Raw genomic sequence first — 23,102 nt, forward strand, 5'->3', positions numbered from 1 at the left:
TCTCGCATTATGGAGTTCAGGACTGGCAATTGACCACTGATGACTGAGCAAGGTCATGTGGGGAAGGGCACATACTCTCCCATAGCTGGCAAGGAAGTTCAAATGTGCAAGTATTTCTGGTTGTAAGCTGTCAGGAAGCACTGACACCCTGCCCTAAATTAAAGCCTAAGTTTAGTCCAAAAGGGGACATGACTTGGGATGTGTCCCTTGTGCTGCTGCTTTAGTTATAATCTTTCTATGCCGATCCCCCTCCCCATAGTATAGATTCTCTGAATAGAGAAGGTGGGTGGAAACGCTATAGTCCATATAACAGGTCCCTCAGCTCTTTTAACCCCCACCGCTTCAGTAGGAGGGACCTGTCATATACACTCAAGACTGCCAACTTTCCACCCACCTCCTCCATTCATTAGAAGCCATACTATAGCTTCTTTGAATGAAAACTGATCTATGAATGGAGGAGGTGGACGTTTCATTTATCCACCCTGCCCCTATTCATAGATCATTTTTCCTTCTTAGACGCTATATTACAGCTTCTGTGAATGGAGAAGGTGAGCAGTAAGGGCAGGCATAGTCGGCACTCTTGACAAGTGCATATGGCAGGTCTCTCAGTTTGTATTAACCCCCTCAGCAACCAGAAGATTACGGCTGCCAGGGGTGGGAGGGGATTGGAGGACTGAGGATTTCCAGTAAAACCGGTAACACAAGGGAAACATTGCATTAATATCAAGTAATGTATTGTAGCTTACCAATTATGCTGTGCGCTGACTGCATTAGTTTTAATTTTTTAAAGCTTTCCCCCCCCCCCTGTTTTCACCTGCTGATCTCGTCGGTAACACACCTCCTGTGTGCCTCCATTCTAGATGGAGCACAGGAGACACCTTTAGACAGTGTTTTCAGTCTGCAGGGAGGGGAGTATTAGATGTATTGGCAGATTTAAATAAACTGGCAAATTGAAGCCAAATTCCAGCTAATACTTTATAAGCAGTTGCAGCAAACAGTTGTTTTTTCCTTTTGGGATAAAGGTTTTACATAAATAAAAGCAGATCATTCTAAGCACCCCTGCTAGTGTTAATTGGTTTGTCTCATCTTTGTAACTGATACATTCTGCTGGAGTGCTTGTTCTTTTGAAAAAAAACAACAGACGTACTGGGAGGATCAAAACAGAAGAAAGAAAGCCTAAAAAGAAAATAAATGCAACCATCACATGTAAGAAATGGTAAGCTGCCATAATTATTATTATCATTATTATATATAGCGCCAACAGTTTGCACAGCGCTTTACAACCTGAGGTCAAACAATACAATTACATTATCACTGAATACAGGAGGAATCGGAGAGCTCTGCTTATTACAAATATGTTCGCTTTTAATATGGCTTTAACTCGCTTTACTCTGATAATTCTTCATAAATTCTTACTGTTTAGGATTCTAAATAGAGCATGTATGTCTGAGTATATTCTGTACTTGGGGAACACTGTCAGTTTGTTATGACATTTTCTTTTGATGTATCTTTTGTGCCATCTTGAAGTTATACCCTGCAGTCTTGTTACTTTTTTTAATTTAGCTCTTGTTAGATGATATGCTGTAATGATTTTATTCTTATTCAAAATTATGTAAAAATTGTTTAAGCATGAAATACTTTGCACTTGTGCTTTTACACAAAAAAAAAAAACGATGTAAAAAAATGATTTGGCATCCAGCCTCATTCTTGAACAGTGATTTGACAAATAATTTTACCTGCAGCACCACCTGCTGGTGAATTTGGGTATGTCAGCTTCTGCTGTTGGCAAATGTATTGGGATGCCTTCCTTTACACTCATATGAACTTTAACCACTTACCCTCCAGAGGATTTACCCCCCTTCCTGACCAGACCATTTTTTGCGTTCTAGTGCTGCGTTACTTTAACTGACAATTCCACGGTCATGCAACGCTGCACCCAAATGAAATTTTCATCCTTTTTTTCCCACTAATAGAGCTTTCTTTTGGTGGTATTTGATCACCTGTGTGTTTTTTAGTTTTTGCTCTATAAAAAAAAAAATCAGACGATTTTGAGAAAAAAAACTATTTTTTACTTTTTGCTATTAAACATGTCCAGTAAAAAAATTTTAAAAATAAAATTTTGTCATAAATTTAAGCCAAAATGTATTCTGCTACACATCTTTGTTACAAAAAATCCCAATACGTGTAAATTATTAGGATAACGTGAAGTTATAGCGTTTACAAATGGCGATATATATACTGGGATTTATTTATTTTTTTAATTTTTATCAGTAATGGCAGTAATCAGCGACTTATAGCGGGACTGCGGTGGGCATTCTGACACTGGGGGGAACTGACTTGGTGTCAATGACATCCTCAGTGACACCAATACAGTTATCAGTGCTAATAAAAAGCACTGACACTGTACTAATGGCACTGGGCAGGAAGGGGTTAACATGTGGGGCGATCAAAGGGTTAACTGTGTGCTGTGTTCTGTTTTACTGTGTGTGTGCTTTCAACTGTAATGCAGAGCCATGCAAAATGGTGTGCAGGAGATGACAGGGGAGAGAACTGTATTATTTACATACAGTTCTCTCCCTCCTCCTCGATCACCGGCCAGGACTCGGTGATCGACAGCCGAGGCCGCGAGCAGCGCGCACGACACTACCCTGTAATGCAAAATCACACATACACATATATATATACACATACATACAGTGGGGCAAAAAAGTATTTAGTCAGCCACCAATTGTGCAAGTTCTCCCACTTAAAAAGATGAGAGAGGCCTGTAATTGGCATCATAGGTAGACCTCAACTATGAGAGACGAAATGAGAAAAAAATCCAGACAACCATATTGGCTGATTTGGAAAGAATTTATTTGCAAATTATGGTGGAAAATAAGTATTTGGTCACCTACAAACAAGCAAGATTTCTGACTATCACAGACCTGTACCTTCTTTAAGAGGCTCCTCTGTCCTGCACTCATTACCTGTATCAATGGCACCTGTTTGAACTTGTTATCAGTATAAAAGACACCTGTCCACAACCTCAAACAGTCACACTCCAAACTCCACTAAGGTGAAGATCAAAGAGCTGTCGAAGCACCAGGCCGGGAAGACTGAATCTGCAATAGGCAAGCAGCTTGGTGTGAACAAACCAACTGTGGGAGCAATAATTAGAAAATGGAAGACATACAAGACCACTGATAATCTCCCTCGATCTGGGGCTCCACACAGGATCTCACCCCGTGGGGTCAAAATGATCACAAGAACGGTGAGCAAAACTCCCAGGACCACACGGGGGGACCTAGTGAATGACCTGCAGAGAGCTGGGACCAACGTAACAAAGGCTACCATCAGTAACACACGACGCCGCCAGGGACTCAGATCCTGCAGTGCCAGACGTGTCCCCCTGCTTAAGCCAGTACATGTCCCGGCCCGTCTGAAGTTTGCTAGAGAGCATTTGGATGATCCAGAAGAAGATTGGGAGAATGTCATATGGTCAGATGAAACCAAAATAGAACTGTTTGGTAGAAACACAACTCGTCGTGTTTGGAGGAGAGAGAATGCTGAGTTGCATCCAAAGAACACCATACCTACTGTAAAGCATGGGGATGGCAACATCATGCTTTGGGGCTGTTTCTCCGTAAAGGGACCAGGACGACTGATCCATGTACAGGACAGAATGAATGGGGCCATGTATCGTGAGATTTTGAGTGCAAACCTCCTTCCATCAGCAAGGGCATTGAAGATGAAACGTAGCTGGGTCTTCCAACATGACTATGATCCCAAAGTCCGTGTTGCCCAGCGACAGCCCCAAAACATCACTGCTCTAGAGGAGATCTGCATGGATGAATGGGCCAACATACCAGCAACAGTGTGTGCCAACCATGTGAAGACTTACAGGAAACGTTTGACCTCTGTCATTGCCAACAAAGGATATATAACAAAGTATTGAGACAAACTTTTGATATTGACCAAATACTTATTTTCCACCATAATTTGCAAATAAATTCTTTCCAAATCAGCCAATGTGATTGTCTGGATTTTTTTTCTCATTTTGTCTCTCATAGTTGAGGTCTACCTATGATGCAATTACAGGCCTCTCTCATCTTTTTAAGTGGGAGAACTTGCACAATTGGTGGCTGACTAAATACTTTTTTGCTCCACTGTATTAGTTTCACCTTTTAAGTTTCATTACTGAAATAAATGAACTTTTGCACGATATTCTAATTGTTCGAGTTTTACCTGTATATTTCTTTTAACAAGATAATCAAACAATGGTATGAGAGTTTGCTGTTTTTTAGGAGGGATTGTAGGGACATTCACTGCACAGGCATTCCTAAATAGATGAGAGAAGTTTTTAAAAGTTAAAAAGCTGGTTGGCACAGCAGATCATAATTTATACATTTCTTTTCAGAGTCTTCCAAAAGATGAACGTGGTGAACACTTGGTGTCATTGCTGCATGAAATGACTAATAGGAAATACACCATTTCTTCTCCTGGCTCTGAGAAAAAGGATGATACCAAATCGTTACATTCTCTCTGCAGCAAGTTTTCTGAGGATAATATATCCAGGAAGGTTTGTGTTTGAGAATCAGTGAGCTCTCTATTGTCATGGCAGTATTACCTATTGTATTGTTTAGTATACTGTATAATGCATAGGGAAACTTTGGGGGGGGCATTACTAAAACTGGATGGGTGTAAAGGGACTTGTGGTCTTTAGCTGTCCTGATTACTTTTACAAGATGTGGAATCGCCAGTTCTAAAACATGATCTCGCCTTCATCGCTGCAGCTGCAGTGATGACCGAGATATCTCTCTTCCCACTCAAGGAGGTTCAGGTATGTCCTATGGACGGAAATTGGTTTTACATACAATGCAAGAGTGCAGTTTTCACATTTTTAACTCTTTATTTGGACAGTGTTTGAATCTATTTACAGTACTTAACTAACAGCTGTAAACTAGAGTACAGACAGGATTAATTATAGTAAACATTACTCCGCAGCCTAAACATTACAAAGCAGGGAGAGCTGTGAGGATTTTTTAGTAAAAAGGTAACCAGCAATTTTAAATATTATTTTAAGTTAAGCAATGCTAATGGGAACATGTAACAAATTTGAAATGCATGATATCCCAGTTTGGCTTCAAAAGTGGAAATTCACTTTAAAGTATTTTTTTTTAATGAGTATTTTTTTTCACGTGAACATTTACATCTACCTGGCGGTCCTTCATGGCTTTTGTTATTTTGTTAATGTATAGATTTGTAGATAAGCCACAAGAATGAGCACACAAAAGCTCTTGTTTAATCTCTCTCTCAGTACACCTTTTATACTGTATTGCATCCATAGTACGCCCATATTTAGGGTATAACATGGTGCCAAACCAGAGATCTGCAAATTAAGAAACCTAAAGTCCTGCCTTTCACCACAGTAGGACTTGTAGTTATCAGCGGAAGAGAAGTGCGGTGATTGCTGCACTCATAGTGCATTGACTCTTCCTCCAGCTTGGTAACTGAAATTCCAAACCTCGGTACAGACATGGAGCTGGAGGAAGAGTCAACAGGAGCCTTTCAATTGATCATGGTTGCAGTGCTTTGCATGCCCATTTGAAGGAATATGTCTTTAGGCCCAATTTCAGGCTTCCCCTCCAAGTAATGGTCTAGTGGCGGAAAAAAATAGCTTCAGGGGAATGCATCAGAAAGAAGGCCGTAGCTATTTTTTTTTTAAATAGTTTTTTGGGAAGTTGCGCTTTACCAACATATAAGACATCAACTACCCAGGGAGTATATGATTTTCAGCGAACTGAGCGACTCATAGACTTAAAATGGTAGTAAACATTCTCTTTAAAAATTGCTGATAGACAGGATATTTATGCAGAAGAGACCCTATCGGTCCCTTCTGTCATAAATGCTTCCTCCTGCCTGTCAGCCGCCGTGTACACGGAGAGACGCATGCGCAGCTCAGTGAACATTTACGGCCCTGATCTGTGCCATCTTGATGTGAATCCTGTGCGCTTTCGCGGGAGTCAGATCATCGCGGCCCGGCCATTCAAGCGGTCGAACAATCATATAGAACTGCAAAGCAGGAAGCGGAGCCCACACATATAATAAACAAACATGGATGCCTCCATATACAGATATAATTTGAATTATTTATAGACATTTGTATTTTTTTTTTATAAAACATTAACACCTATAAATAAAATTTATTTCATCAAGCTAATGCCTTTTACGCATTTTTGAAAAAAACAAAGACTCTGCATTCCCTTAAAATGTGGTCTACTTAATGGGAAACAACTATTAGTATGTGGAAAAAATATACATGTATACATGCAGATGTTGGAGACTGGTGGTAACGTTCCCATCCTGGGGAGATATTTCCCTACACAATACAGATTTGTAGTAAATAATCTCATTGATGTGCAGATCATATAACGAATTGTATCCAAAAATGGCTGACAGCCAAGAGCAGTTGGTTTGACTAAGATTCATAGTATCAGAAAAGGTGATGATGCATAATAAATTTCAGTTTCAGATGCCTAGAGTCTCATCTCAGTGCAAGAAGCCTGACACTGATCTATTACAATGCTATTAGTAGTTTTTTCTTTTTCTTTTTCTTTTTTTAAACTTTACCAACTAGTTTGGTTTCACAAAAAAAGAAAATAAAGTTAAGCTTTGAATACTTCCCATGTACTAATATATTTTTAGATATGTAACTTACACTACAGTATATGACCAAGAATCTGTGGATACCATCACACCTGTATAAACTTTTTGGGCATCCTATTCCAAAACTATGGGCATTAATATGGATTTGCACCACCCCTATTCTGCCTTTGCAGCTGTAATAGCCTCCACTCTTCTGGGAAGGTTTTCCACAAATTGCTGGAGTGGGTCTGTTGTAATTTGTCACAGTCAGCCAAAAGAACATTTGAGATCTCGGGTACTGATGTTGGTTGAGAAGACGTGGCTCACATTTGGTATTTCAGTTCAACTGAAAGATATTTGATAGGGTTGAGACCAAGGCTCTGTGCAGGCCGCTCGATTTTCCCCATACTAAACTTAGACACGCTTTAACTTAAAAGAGAAGTATGACCAAAGTTTTTTTTGTTTTTTTGGGGGGGGGGGGTTTTTTGGCCAGACTTCTCTTATGGGTCACAGGATTACAATTACTTTTATCCTTCTGTGAGCCACAGCTAGATTATAGTGTGATGTCACCTGCTATCTGCTGCCAGAGCTCTGCCACTCTAAGATTGGGAGGCACCCTAGGAATATCATGGATATCCACCCTGCTGACTGATTGACAGATGGCTCCACCACTCAGTGCAGAGCTGAGAGCTGAAGCCAGCCATTTCTGCCCCTTCCAAATCCTAGGTCAGAAGGAGCAGAGTAGAGAGCTGTTACTGACAGACCTGTCCGCTTGGAGCAGACCAAGAACTGAGTGATCAGTGGCAGGGGCGAACTGACAACTCATGGGGCCCCTGTGTCCTTGCCAAAGCTCAAAAAAGCCTATGAAAAAGGTACCAGGGGCATCTCATGGGGCCCCCTACTGACCCCGGGCCCTCGGGCAGTTCCCGAGTTTCCAAATGGTCAGTCCGCCCCTGATCAGTGGTCATGTGACCACTGAGTTCTCAGTCATGGAGCCAACAGGGAACAGCTACAGCATCACACAGATGCTACAACATGAAGGTAAGTATGTATGCTTATTTTTTTAAATAACATATTTCTCATTTAATCATTTGTAGAGATGCCTAAATAATTTTGGCCTTATGGTGTATTTTAAATTGACCTCCAATATTCATCATTTGAATTCCTTATATGATTCCTTATGTACATTGGCTATGGTATTACAGAAGCAGAGTTTGTAGCAGAGTGTCCCTTTTTACTGTTTGCATAATAACTGACCATCTTCTATAATCTCACTAGTTTTAGAAATGCAACATTGCACATTAGCATACCTCTGTTTTGATCTCCAAGCCAAGAGGTCATGTTATGCTGGTTATGTGATGGCAGAAAACTTTTGTCTCCCAAGGACCTGACTGCAGTGAAGTCTCTTGTGATTTCAGAGGTTGTGAAGGAAGGAGAATGTAGTCTCTCTTTATACAATGTCAGTATTCTTCAATATGGCAACTACAGAATACCCTCCTCCCCAGAGAATGCAAGACGTGTGTGACTCTAGCCAATATGTAACTATATTAGGTTAAAACTGAGTATTATATTCAGTTTTTGATTGATTAGACAAGGTCCTTTTTAAAGCTAAAGATAAGAAAAAAAAAATCTTATAACTTTATTCACATCACTTACCTGTAATGAAGGATGTGCAGGCAGTTGGATCCTGAAGAGATCTCCATTGCAGGGATTCCTGTCTCTGAACTCCCAGCACTGCAGTGGTTAACAGCTTTGAGTCTTTAGGCAAAACAGCAGTACAGGTGATCCATTGAGGACCTCCTCTCCTTCCTCCTCCTCCTCATCCTTTGAAAAAAGTTTTTTTCATCAACTACACTATTTCTAAAACAATCTTTGAATGCAGAAGAGAGTCCTGTGACTTATCGGACTCTCCCCCATTCGCAGACCATGTTACAAGCAGTGTAACCAATGAAATATCTTTTTTAAATGGAAGAGGAAGGAGGAGCTGTGTCCCTGTCGGACCATCTGAAAACCTGAAGCTGTTAACCATTGCAGCCCTGGAGGTTCAGAGACAGGAAGAGGACCAACATCCCAGCAGTGAGGATTTCTTTAGGATCCAGCTGCTTGCACAGCATATTCATTATGTCAGTACATATGAGCAATGTAAAGAAGACTCTAGGGATTTTTTTTTTAGCTAAACTTCAGTTTTAAAGTCACATACTGTCTTGTTTCAATAAATCGACCTAATCATGCGAATAGTTATGTTTTATAATAGGGAGCACTGCCATAATTTGAAGTGATACTGAAGCTTTGTGGTTTTCCCCATTAAAGTACCAAACATGTTATTCTTACTTGCACTGTGCAATGATTTTGCACAGAGCAGGCCCGATCCTCCTCTACTCAGGTGCCGATGCTCCTGTCTCCTCCTCTGCTGAATGCCCACCATAGGAGGCCACTTCCTATGGGGGCACTTGTGCGGGCTCACTCCTGAGCAGGACTGTTTGCCTCTATTCAGACACGCAGCTTAGCCCCGCCCCCTGCTCTCTGTTCACAGATTTTGACTGACAGCAGCAGGAGCCAGTGGCTCCCACTGCTCTCAGACAAGCCTTTGAGAGCCGGCAGAGGGGAGAGGAGCTGCTGCAGAGTGCACAGCACTGGACCGAAATTGAGCTTAGATGAGTATTTAAGGGGGGGGGGCTTCAGGCTGCATGTAAAAGATTTTACCTTTATCTTTTACAACTCCTTTAATAAATACACGATGCTTATTGGAATACAAAATCTTTATTAGCTGCCTGGGTATTCGGTGCACTCATTTCATGTCAGCTGCTCGTGGAGGAAGGAGAGTGCGCGGGGGGGGGTAACATCTTGTATCAAAGTCTGATAACCATCATTGTGGTACATTAGCTGATCTGCATAATGAGAAAATGAACATATACCTGAACTGTGTTTGTTGCAGAGCTTTAACTGGAAACTCTCTAGAGGTAATGGACTCCATATAACCCATCACAGGGATAAGCAGTATACAATATCGGCAGCTTTACCTCGGCCATGTTACCCTGGCTATGTAGAAGATCTGTCCACATATTATGTGAAGGGAGAAGAGGCTGGACCATACTCTATACATGAGTGCAGTGTTCAGCAGATCTCTACTCAACTCACTTTACTCCAAGAGGTTAGTATGGATTGAAAATATTTGTACAACTATAGCCAACAGCAATTTCAATCTAAAATAGACTTGACAGTATTTTACAATGGCATTATGTAATGAGAAGGTAAATGCAGCGTTGCACCACTTGCCATAGACGCCAAGTATGTATTTCAGCAATTTTTTTTTTAACAGCCTTTATTTGATCTATACAGATAACACTTTCAGACCACACTAAACACCAAATGTGCATGTACTTGGATTCCTTCAATTATTTGCATTTAAATGCAAGTCTTCATATAGGCTGAAGACCACATTGAATTTTATATTCTTACCAGCTGAAAATCAGCAAGTAGCCCACAAATACACTTAATATTAGACAGGTAGTTACAGACCTTGTATTGATAGTAAGCTTGCAGCCAACTTACTTTAAAGCCCTTCTCTGGAGAAAGTAAAGCCCTTCCTTGCAGTGGGGCTGAAATGGGAAAAGCTGTTTTACTTACCTAATCCCCTGCTCCCTCAGCAGCTTGTGCACTCCTCTTCTCCGGCAGTGGACTGCCCCTTTCCATCCTCGCACCAATGCAAGGCAATGGGCTCTGCATTGTACTTGATAACTTGGGAGGACCTGTGACTGCTGAAGCTTAGGGGGGAAATGCTGTGAAGACCAGTTTAGTGGCACAGGGAAGCATGTGGGAATGGAGGACTGGATAAGTAAAACTGCTTTTTCTGGTACTCTAGACATACACAAAAATGTAACCCTTGCTGGGCAGAGGCAGTCCCACAGCTACGGAGGATTTTTACTTGCCCCAAAGCTCAACTTTTAAGTGATTGTAAATCTTTTTTTTTAAATAACAAACATATTATGCTTACCTGCACAGAACAGCTCCGATCTTCCCCTTCTCGGGTGCCCTGTCAGTGCTCCTGGTTCCTCCACTCCAACCAGCAACCCCCCACCCCACCCACTCTGGGTGCTATGGGGGCACTCTTGCATGCTCGCTCCTGAGACATTCTCTTTGTGCCCCCTACCACCTCCTCACTAGCTAATAGCTCCTGCTGTCGTCTCTGAGCCTGTAAAGAGAGAGAGAGAGCGCTGGAATGAGTTTGGGCTCAGGTAAGTATAAGGGGGTGCTGGGGGAAGGGAGTTGCATGCAGATTTTTTTTTACCTTAATGCAGAGAATGCATTAAGGTAAAACAACTTCAGCCTTTAGAACCAGTTTAACAAAAGTACAGTATATTCTTCAGGTATATTCTTCTTACAGGAAGCCCTAAAATCTCTTTGGAAGTCAGCACTTTCTTCCTTCAATTGATGCTTTGCTATTGGCTACTGATACTTGCCATCAATTACATACTATTACACTGAAATGTAATCCTTCCTGGTACAAGTTTTCAGTTTCTTTAACTATATTGCACCACTAGATGGCCAGGTGGATGACCGTACATGAAACCTGGATATTTTAATCTTAGATCTGGTTGTTATGAAATGTACTTTCATAAATGGTCTGTGTTCTGTGAACCCATGCAGACACCATGTAAAGATTCGTAAACGTGTGCTGCATTCTCATCAGTAAAATCAAAACAGAAAAAAAATAATCCTCCGAGGTCAGTAAGTTACACACACAGGCACATATAAATGCATGTAGACGCATATACATGCGTACACATGTAAAAGTTATGGAATGGAAGTGAAAATGTACACATCTAAAATATGTACAGATGTTAATGCTTGTATACATATTTAAACACAAGCACCATATGGATTTTTTTATGCAGGATTTTTCTGCCAGCAAGATCTTGCATAGATTAGTAATTTCATTATGGCTGTGTGCATGTACCCTTACACCTACTAGTTTGCCTGGAATTTCCGATCTATCAAGTAATTTGTGTGACTGTAGGTGTCCCTGTTGCTCTAGACTGCAGGATGTAACAGAAAAAACTTTAGTATTATCCCCGCCGGCATAAAACATTCTATTTATGGCTTTGTCATAGCTTTTAGTTGCTATGACGTTTATAGCATACACAATAAATATAATATAGAGAGCTGTGGATGGCAAGAACAAGCTGTATGGACAGACCTTCACCATGAATGAACAGTACAGCACCGATTTTTATTTATTTTTTAATACTATCCAGTGGCACTAGAGGGAGCCAAAGGCTATCTCTTTAACTGGCTGTAGTCATTAAAGAGTGAGCATACAGGCAGTGGACAGACCATTGTAGTCGGTCAAGGAACACATAATTATTACAGGTGAACACTGAGAAAATCTCACATGGTCAAGCAACCCTTTTATAAATTTTCCATTACATATGATATTAGTATGCAACAGTTATAGATAATGGATATATTCCTTTTTCTGCTACATTACCACTTACTGTGCTGTTCCTTCAATGATGGACATGAAAATTGCCAACACAACCAAGTGATTTTCTTCAGACAATTGCAGACTTATGTCTTTGTATATAGTTGTCCAATTATTGCCCAATCTGCACTGGATAACTATGTACATGTCTTACTTATAGCCAAAGTGCAGTCAAAAAACACAAAAATCAGCATAAAGGACATAACTTGCTGGCAGAAGGATGGATCCCTTGTACTGATGTCTCTTTTGTTGGCTGAAGTTCTTCTTTATCCAATTTCCCTGTACCCTAGCCGCCATAATCTTCTGGTGCACAATGGGTTAACAGAACAGTGGGAGATGTCATAGGCTGTCATTAAGAGTGCCTGACCATAATTCTTTTTGGCCAGCTCCTTCATGCATGGATGCTGTACTACAGCTTCTATGAATGAAAATGAAATCTGAAATGAAAAAAAATCTGTGAACGGAAGACAGAATCTGTGAATGGAAGACAGGTGGATGATTAAAAGGTTAGCTGATGGAATGGGATCATCACAAGGGACACATCCTACTGACTGTAAGCTATGTCTTCATAAGTAGAGTAACTGCAGTATAGAAGCTTTGCCCATCTTTTATTTTTATCAAAACCTAAAAACAAAAATGTTAAATATTTCAGTTTACCAATCCTTAGATGGCAAAATTTGTCTTCTTTTGTGGTATGTGTGTGTGTATATATATATATATATATATATATATATATGTATATATATATATATATTATAAAAAAATTTAACTTGCATGAAATACAAACTACCTGTCCTACAGAATTCTCAGGCACTGTGAAGTCTGTACGTCTCTGCTTCTTGGTAGTAAATGGTGTGGGAAGACATTTTTCTCATGTAATCATTGACATAAGACCTTGATCACCAGCATGAAGATAACATACCTGGCCTACAACCCCTTCACTATAAAGCTGGCCACACATGGTTTAGTTTATTTTTGTTCAGCTAGTGGGCTGAATGAAAAAAACTGAACCGATTTTCCCGTCCACACATTCAAGGTAGAATTCTTCCTGCTGCACTGTTGTACTCCAACAGTGGGGAAGACTTCACCATTGTCAAAATACACTGAGTAGCCCTGCAGCCATTGGCTGAAGTGTCTGATTAAGCGACTTTTATCTGACAGAGTGGTTGAACGGAAGTCGACTGATAGACTTCTGTTCAACTGCAGTGGCCACAGACGACTTGCAATTTGGCTGGTCCCTGCTGAACCAGATGAATTTCGATCCATCTTTGGCCACTCTAAGATTTGGTCATACATGGTTAGGTTTTTTTTTTTGTTTTATTTTTAGCCACCGAACTAAAAGATGAAAAAACTAATGGATTCCTCCATCCACACATTCTATGTGGATGGAGGCATCTCCCCTGCAAAAGCATTGTATTATGACAGCACCCGTCACAATACACTGATCAATATCTGTAGCTGATAGGCTTCAGCCACCGATTGTCCGAAAATTTTCTGACATACTGTAAAACGATCAAACAATCAATTTTTTTTACATGGGGGAGCCCTTGCACTGATCGAAATTCAGCTGCTCCCTTTTGGACTGGCTGAATTTTGAGAAGCATATAATCAGCTTAATGTTGTTCTAAAGGCAGAAAGGTTTTTTTACCTTCATTCATTATCTGCAGTAAGGTAAAAAAACTTTCTGTATGCAGCTCCCTGACCCCCACTATACTTACCTGAGCTTGATCCAGATTCAACGCTTTAAACGGCAGCAACAATGCTGCTCTCTCTCCCCTTGCTGGCTCAGAGGCAGCAACAGTAGCCATTGGCTCCTGCTGCTGTCAATCACAGCATCCATGCATAGATATTTTATCTGACAGAGTGGTTGAACGGAAGTCGACTGATAGACTTCTGTTCAACTGCAGTGGCCACAGACGACTTGCAATTTGGCTGGTCCCTGCTGAACCAGATGAATTTCGATCCATCTTTGGCCACTCTAAGATTTGGTCATACATGGTTAGGTTTTTTTTTTTGTTTTATTTTTAGCCACCGAACTAAAAGATGAAAAAACTAATGGATTCCTCCATCCACACATTCTATGTGGATGGAGGCATCTCCCCTGCAAAAGCATTGTATTATGACAGCACCCGTCACAATACACTGATCAATATCTGTAGCTGATAGGCTTCAGCCACCGATTGTCCGAAAATTTTCTGACATACTGTAAAACGATCAAACAATCAATTTTTTTTACATGGGGGAGCCCTTGCACTGATCGAAATTCAGCTGCTCCCTTTTGGACTGGCTGAATTTTGAGAAGCATATAATCAGCTTAATGTTGTTCTAAAGGCAGAAAGGTTTTTTTACCTTCATTCATTATCTGCAGTAAGGTAAAAAAACTTTCTGTATGCAGCTCCCTGACCCCCACTATACTTACCTGAGCTTGATCCAGATTCAACGCTTTAAACGGCAGCAACAATGCTGCTCTCTCTCCCCTTGCTGGCTCAGAGGCAGCAACAGTAGCCATTGGCTCCTGCTGCTGTCAATCACAGCCAGTGAGTAAGGGGCAGGAGCCGAGCTGCTCTTGGTGTGTCAGTGTGCACACATCGCAGCTCGGGATTAAGCCAGCACAAGTGCTCCCATAGCAAGCGCATGCTACGGGGGGAGGAGCTAGTAGTACCAACGGGGAACCCCAGAAGAGGAGGATCGGAGCTGCTCTGTGCAAAACCATTGCACTGAGCAGGTAAATATGTTATAAAAAAAAAAAAAAATCGGCTTACAATCACTTTAAGTAATAGCCTGGTGCAGGCAGGCATACCATACTAACACATAGCTCTACTATTTCTTGCATGGAAGGAATGTCCTTTCTGTATAATCTCCATGCATAGATATTTTCTGTGATGTCTCGGTTGTTTACTACGTATACATTTTATTCTTTAGGAAATGTTTCAGAAGTGCCATCCTGTACATTTCTTGAACTCTCGGGCACTAGGAGTTAAAGACAAATCCAGCAATGTGGCAAGGTAAGCAGAACAATAATAGATCAAGGTCAGCTGTGTATGTGTAAGGAGTGTACCAGGACCCTACTGTATCATTGTGGGCTGGAGGAGGTGCCCTGAATTCCTGGGCCAGATGTGCAGTGACGTCAGATGAACTATACAAGAGCTACTCACAACTGTACTTTGCCTAAAGGAGAAATGTTCTTTCTCCGTGTTTATGTACACATGTGGCAGATCAGCTTAAAGCTGAACTCTAGCCTTACCTTGAGTCTTACTTCATTGTGCAGGCTCATCTCCTTTACTGAAATTGCTTACAATGATTTCACTGTACAATGCTTATGTGTACATTAGAAGCGGCAGCTAGTCGAATACAACCTGCCTCATTGCCTGGCTTAAAGCGGAGCTGCAACCAAAAGGGGAAGCTCCGATTGCACCCTCTTCAGCTGCCTAGCCTGTACTATGCTCATTGCTGTGCTGATATCTCCAGGTATCTGAAGACTCCTACAATGAAGGGGAGAACAATTAGAGGGGACTGTGTTTTGCGGGTCATTTTGTATCCTAAAGGTGACCATACACTGTACAATCAGATTGTACAATCTCCTTTAGATCTGCCATCAACCATATAGTGAAAGGGCCTGTCTGATTGGATACAAATTGATTGCAATAGGAGGAGTGGACACACCTGAACAATCCAAAGTTTTGATAAATCTAGAGCTGGCCATGCTATACAGTGGGGCAAAAAAGTATTTAGTCAGCCACCAATTGTGCAAGTTCTCCCACTTAAAAAGATGAGAGAGGCCTGTAATTGGCATCATAGGTAGACCTCAACTATGAGAGACAAAATGAGAAAAAAAATCCAGACAATCACATTGGCTGATTTGGAAGGAATTTATTTGCAAATCGATCTGGGGCTCCACGCAAGATCTCACCCCGTGGGGTCAAAATGATCACAAGAACGGTGAGCAAAAATCCCAGGACCACACGGGGGGACCTAGTGAATGACCTGCAGAGAGCTGGGACCAACGTAACAAAGGCTACCATCAGTAACACACTACGCTGCCAGGGACTCAGACCCTGCAGTGCCAGACGTGACCCCCTGCTTAAGCCAGTACATGTCCGGGCCCGTCTGAAGTTTGCTACAGAGCATTTGGATGATCCAGAAGAGGATTGGGAGAATGTCATATGGTCAGATGAAACCAAAATAGAACTGTTTGGTAGAAACACAACTCGTCGTGTTTGGAGGAGAGAGAATGCTGAGTTGCATCCAAAGTACACCATACCTACTGTGAAGCATGGGGGTGGCAACATCATGCTTTGGGGCTGTTTCTCCGCAAAGGGACCAGGACGACTGATCCATGTACAGGACAGAATGAATGGGGCCATGTATCGTGAGATTTTGAGTGCAAACCTCCTTCCATCAGCAAGGGCATTGAAGATGAAACGTGGCTGGGTCTTCTAACGTGACAATGATCCCAAACATACCGCCCGGGCAACGAAGGAGTGGCTTCGTAAGAAGCATTTCAAGGTCCTGGAGTGGCCTAGCCAGTCTCCAGATCTCAACCCCATAGAAAACCTTTAGAGGGAGTTGAAAGTCCGTGTTGCCCAGCGACAGCCCCAAAACATCACTGCTCTAGAGGAGATCTGCATGGAGGAATGGGCCAACATACCAGCAACAGTGTGTGCCAACCTTGTGAAGACTTACAGGAAACGTTTGACCTCTGTCATTGCCAACAAAGAATATATAACAAAGTATTGAGATGAACTTTTGATATTGACCAAATACTTATTTTCCACCATAATTTGCAAATAAATTCTTTCCAAATCAGCCAATGTGATTGTCTGGATTTTTTTTCTCAGTTTGTCTCTCATAGTTGAGGTCTACCTATGATGCCAATTACAGGCCTCTCTCATCTTTTTAAGTGGGAGAACTTGCACAATTGGTGGCTGACTAAATACTTTTTTGCCCCACTGTACAATCTGATGGTACAATCTTTATCAATTTTTATCCAATCAGGCAGGCTCTTCCACTACATGCTTGGTAGATTTAAATGAGATTGTACAATCAGATTTGAATGTGTATGGTGAACCTAAGACACTTCCCTCTCCGCTCTGAGTACACTGCCCATGCTTTAGCATAATATGCAGTGCTGAAAAATGTCATCCCTCTACTGGTACGCATTTATACTTCTAATTTGTCAGTATATTGGGTGCAGGGGCGGACTGACCATTTGGAAACTTGGGCACTGCCCGAGGGCCCGGGGTCAGTAGGGGGCCCCATAAGATGCCCCTAGTACCTTTTTCATAGGCTTTTTTGAGTTTGGGCAAGGACACAGGGGCCCCATGATCCCCTATTGCCCGGGGGCCCCATGAGTTGTCAGTCCGCCCCTGATTGGGTGTCTAATGTAGCTATTCATTTTAGTCCTATTTATTTTTAGTTACTGTTTAACCAGCATTTTGCAGCATTTTCCTTAACTGGTAAAATGCTTCTACATGATAAAATGTCATGGCTCTGATCTGTCTCACATATTGCAAGCATTAAAAATGCTTGCAATATGTTCCCATTCAACACTGGAAAGGAAATGATCTATACAAGAGACAAATGTTACCAATGACTGGAGTACAATAGAGGATCGCTGTGATGGGCCCAACAAGAAAAATCCTTATAAAAGGCTTAGTAATATTGTCAGAAACCAGAGCCGTAAAGCCTTTAAATACAATTGTTAATGTGTGTTATGGCTTGTACATTAACCCCTTGAAGACCGGCATGTAAAGCCTCCTTCCTGTTTCAGTTTTCAGCACTGTGATAATTTGACTTACTCGGGGATGCATCACTGTATACAAATTAATTTTTGTCATTTTTTTGAGACAGATAGAGCTTTCTTTTGGTTACACTCAATCACCTCTGGGTTTTTTATATTTTACTATATAAAAAAAATTTGGTTAAAAAAAAAAAAATATATATATATATATATATAATTATTATTATACAGGATTTATATAGCGCCAACAGTTTGTGCAGCGCTTTACAATATAAGGGAGACAATACAATTACAATACACTTCAGTACAGAAGTAATAGGAGGGCCCTGCTTGTGGAGCTTACAATCTAATATATTTATATATATTTATTACAGGTACTTATATAGCACCAATAATGTACGCAGTGCTTTACATATATATTGTACCTTCACATCAGTCCCTGCCCTCAAGCAGTTCCAATCTAAGGTCCCTAACTCACATTCATAGATACACATACCAGGGCTAATTTAGACAGGAACCAGTTAACCTACCAGCATGTCTTTGGAGTGTGGAAGGCCACCAGAGTTCAATGAGGAAAGCCACGCAGGCACAGGGAGGACATGCAAACTCCACATAGATAAGTACATACTGTATTATTTAGTCATTGTGAAAGTTATAGAATCTACAGTCTATGGTGTGTGTGTGTGTATAAATATATATATATATGTATAAATATATATATATATATACACACAGTTGCAAGAAAAAGTATGTGAACCCATTGGGATTACGTGGAGTTTTGCATGAATTGGGCATAAAATGTGCTCTGAACATCATCTAAGTCACAACAATAGAAGAACACAGTCTGCTGAACATAATACTACACAAACATTAGATGTTGCCATGGTTTAATTGCACATAACATGTAAACATTCACAGTGCAGGGAGGAAAAAGTATGTGAACCTTTGGACTTAATAACTGGTTGACCCTCCTTTGGCAGCAATAACCTCAACCAAACATTTCCTGTAGTTGCAGATCAGACCTGCACAACGATCTGGAGTAATTTTGGACCACTCCTCTTAACAAAACTGTTTCAGTGTAGCAATATTCTTGGGATGTCTGGTGTGACTCGCTCTCTTAAGGTCATGCCACAGCATTTCAATCGGGTTGAGGTCAGGACTGGGCCACTCCAGAAGGGGTATTCTGTGCTGTTGCAGCCATTGTTTTGTTGAATTACTTGTATGCTTTGGGTCATTGTCTTGTTGCATCACCCATCCTCTGCGGAGCTTCAGTTGGCGGACAGATGGTCATACGTTTTCCTGCAAAATGTCTTGATAAACTCTGGAATTCATTTTCCCATCAATGACAACAATCCGTCCAGGCCCTGAGGCAGCAAAGCAGCCCCAAACCATGATGCTCCCTCCGCCATGTTTTACAGTGGGGATGAGGTTTTGATGTTGGTGTGCTGTGCCTTTTTTTCTCCACACATAGTGTTGTGTGTTCTTCCCAAACAACTCAATCTTGGTTTCATCTGTCCACAGTATATTTTGCCAGTAGTGCTGTGGAACATCCAGGTGCTCTTTTGCAAACTTCAAACGTGCTGCAATATTCTTTTTGGACAGCAATGGTTTCCTCCTTGGTGTCCTCCCATGTACTCCATTCTTGTTTAATGTTTTCCTTATTGTAGATGTGTCAACAAAACTGTTAGCATGTGCCAGAGATTTCTGTAGGTCTTTAGCTGACACTCTGGGATTCTTCTTTACCTCATGCAGCATTCTGCGCTGTGCTCTTGCAGTCATTTTTACAGGATGACCACGCCTAGGGAGAGTAGCAACAGTGCTAAACTTTCTCCATTTGTAGACAGTCTGTCTTACCGTGGACACATGAACATCAAGGCTTTTGGAGATACTTTTGTAACCCTTTCCAGCTTCATGCAAGTCAACAATTCTTGATCGTAGGTCTTCTGAGAGCTCTTTTCTGCGAGGCATGGTTCACATCAGACAGTGCTTCTTGAAACCAGTAAACCCAAAACAGGTGTGTGTTTTTTAAGGGCAGGACAGCTGTCAGCAACACATCCAATATCATCACACTGATTGGAGTCAAGGTTGGCTCACTCCTGGCTCCAATTAGCTCTGGGAGAAGTCATTAAGCTAGGGCCTCACATACTTTTTCCTCCCTGTACTGTGAATGTTTACATGGCATGGCAACATCTAATGTTTGTGTAGTATTATGTTCAGCAGACTGTGTTCTTCTATTGTTGTGACTTAGATGACGTTCAGAGCACATTTTATGCCCAATTCATGCAAAATTCCACGTAATCCCAAAGGGTTCACATACTTTTTCTTGCAACTGTGTGTGTGTGTGTGTATATATATATATATATATATATGTGGGTGTTTGTCTGTGTGTACATGTATAGAGATACACACGCGCATACATACAGACACACACACACTAATCAGGAACATTTTTGCTGACTTACACTGGTTTGATATGGCTATGATCTGGAACACTGTTCCTGGCTACACTGTATTGTTGTGGCAGTGCTCACTGATGCTGTGACTGGCTGCACAGGTCTGATGACACTGGGACTGGTGTGGCTAGTGATCAGGGACACTGGCTGGCTGGCATACATTGTCATCATTGCAGCCAGCCACTTTCCCTGATCACAGGCCATACCAGTCCCAGTGTTACTATAGTGACACTGTACTGGTCCAGGATTGTGATAATTTTTTCTTTTGTGTAGTGTCAATCACTTTAGAAAACATTAAGTTCCCTCTCACAACCAATCGCTGTGAGAGGAAATGCTGCACTTTCATGTACAACTCTGATTTCTGTGATTAGTCACAGTGATCACTTGGTTAATTTTCACCACAATCTTTGACCTGCTGTGTGTGATGGAAATAACGATCACAGTGTGCAAGTCTACATGCCCTAGAGGGCAAGGAGCGGAACAACTTTTTAATATTCCCTCTTGCCCCTAGGATTGAGCCGTCCAGGTGTTTACATGAAGCACCTAGACAGCAGGTTGTAAAAGGATAAGTTAACCTTTGAGAATATGTTACATGTTACACCCATATTTAGGCTGTAACATGTTCAGCATCTGCCTGCTCTCCCCTCTGATCTCCCTGCTCCCCCCCCCCCCACCCAATCCCATGACAGCGGGCCGGGGACCCTCTCCCCGAACCCGCTGTCACAATTCAAAAAGAGCATGGCCATGCAGGGCTCCACCCACATGGCTGCTTCATTCATTCAGAGAGTTCTGTGAATTAACGAACTAAAGTGCCATCAGACTTTGTGGCTGACAGCTTGTAGCTGTCAATGAAGTACCAGGGCACTGGTGAGTGCTCTAAGGGAGGGAGGATTAAAACCCCTGTGAGTTTTTTTTTTTGTTTGTTTTTTTTTACTTTTTTGCCATCTGTGTCCCTTTAGGGAGATCTGCCTTCACTTCCTGTCCCATAACTGGATTCCCTGGTTGTAAACATAACTAGTCTCCCCACTGGAAGATTTCCCCTCTGTTACCATTCTGATGACAACACAAGTAGTTTGGACAATCAGAGCCAAGTATTTTTGAGTGCTCAGAGGCACAAGTGCAGAATCCTGTGCGGCTTCCAGCAGACTGTCAAAATCTTTGTTAGGCCGGGATTCATGTGCCTGAAGTTTAATGCACTTATATTCTACTTTACCTAGTTCATCCTTCGTCCCCTACCTTTCTGTTTTCATTTCATACCTTATTTTAGACCCAGTGACAACATCACTGGGTCTCTGTACTTCTCTATGCAATGTAGGCAAATCATAGCTGATGGGAGGGGCTAGCAGAGTGCTGTACACTCCCTCCTAAACCATACCCCTACCCTGCGTGAGTATTCCCCTCAGAAGCTCTCAGCCCTGATGCACGCAGTACAATTTGCATACCATCCAAGGTAACATCCACATGTGAAACTGAGCTTACAAGATTGAAAGAACTGAAATCCAATGGATGAAAGGGACAGTCCAGGGAGAGTCAGGCTGGGAAGGAAGAACTGGATGATGCTGAATATTCTCCAGCCAGAAAATGAGTCTGGCTCTATCTGACTTGCTGCAGCTTCCAATGCATGCTAGGAAAAGCTCACAGTGTGCAGTAAAACCAAAGTAAGCAATTTCAGTACTACAGTGGAGCCTGTACAATTGTGCAAGACCAAAGGTGAGGCTGGAGCTTTGCTTTATGAATCAATACGTACTAATAAGAATTCTTTATTAAAAGGCGATTAACTTTAATCGGTAGACTGCACAATGCTGTCTTTGATGTGTGAATTTATTACAGACCTGTTTCCCCATTTCTAACCCTTTAGTCTGCATGCTCTGTGACCACATCTCCCCTCCACATTGTTCCTTCGCCTAGCCTTCCATGATTTGTAGGAGAGAAAAAAAGTAATGTAGCCATGTATGGCTTTAAGGTAGAAGACTGTCAAGCCCACCATAGATTAAATAAATCTTGACCGGTGCAGCAGGGACCATCAAGATTCGATCCATGCTTGGGCAGGCTGATTGTACCCAATATGATCCATCGATCGATTCAGATATTTATATTTCGATTATTGCCAGTGGCTATAGCTGTTAGCAGTAATCACTCTGCTCTTCTGGCAGGGATGGCTGTCCACGTCGTCCCCCCATCCCCGATGATAGAACACAATAGTTCTGCAGGAAGCATTGACTGTGTTGATGGGGGATTCAAGTGATTTTCTTTCCTCTAACCCGTGGTTGCCGGAATGAAATTGCATCATCTGTAGCTAGCTTTATCTGGAGTAGTTAAGTGACTGTAATGTTCAGCAATTGAATTATTGAAAATTGAGTGAAATGCCATGTCCTCCTGTAGATATTTATTGCTCTGACGGTACATTCGTACTTATTGAATCACAGACCGATTTGTCCGTTGTTTCTTTGTTCTAATATATCATATCTTTCTGTCTTCAGTTACTGGTTTGTTATAGTTGTAATGAGTGGAACTTTTTTTCTGTCCTAGAACGTTCTCCTCGGAGGCTCTGCCAGCTGAAGTTAGCAGTCTGTTCTCGCCAACTTCTACACACGATAAGTACCTGCTGCACTTGTTAAAGTTTGCAGACAATGTCAGTACGTGGGTGGCAGCGGAGATTGTTACATGTCACACATCCAAGGTTAGTTTTGATATTCAATATAAACATGTATTTAGATCTAGGCACTCCACTAAATATACAGTTGAAACATAAGCCAATCGGCCGTAATTTTATGACCACTGACAGGTTAAGTGAATAATA

At 41.6% G+C, this 23,102-nt stretch overlaps 1 protein-coding gene across 1 annotated transcript in view; it reads left to right on the forward strand.

Moving 5' to 3' along the window:
• KNDC1 (kinase non-catalytic C-lobe domain containing 1) overlaps positions 1–23,102 on the forward strand; it is a 177,408-nt gene that overhangs the window by 138,275 nt on the left and 16,031 nt on the right. Inside the window, exons 23-26 of the mRNA XM_089690280.1 lie at positions 4,400–4,561; positions 9,563–9,778; positions 15,032–15,114; positions 22,832–22,982. Coding sequence (XP_089546406.1) covers positions 4,400–4,561; positions 9,563–9,778; positions 15,032–15,114; positions 22,832–22,982 — 612 coding nt within the window. The remainder of the gene's footprint in view (positions 1–4,399; positions 4,562–9,562; positions 9,779–15,031; positions 15,115–22,831; positions 22,983–23,102) is intronic.

This window comes from Staurois parvus, unplaced genomic scaffold, assembly GCF_062004578.1.
Source record: "Staurois parvus isolate SC_StPar_1 unplaced genomic scaffold, SC_StPar_1.0 ptg000525l, whole genome shotgun sequence".
Classification (NCBI taxonomy): Eukaryota; Metazoa; Chordata; class Amphibia; order Anura; family Ranidae; genus Staurois; species Staurois parvus.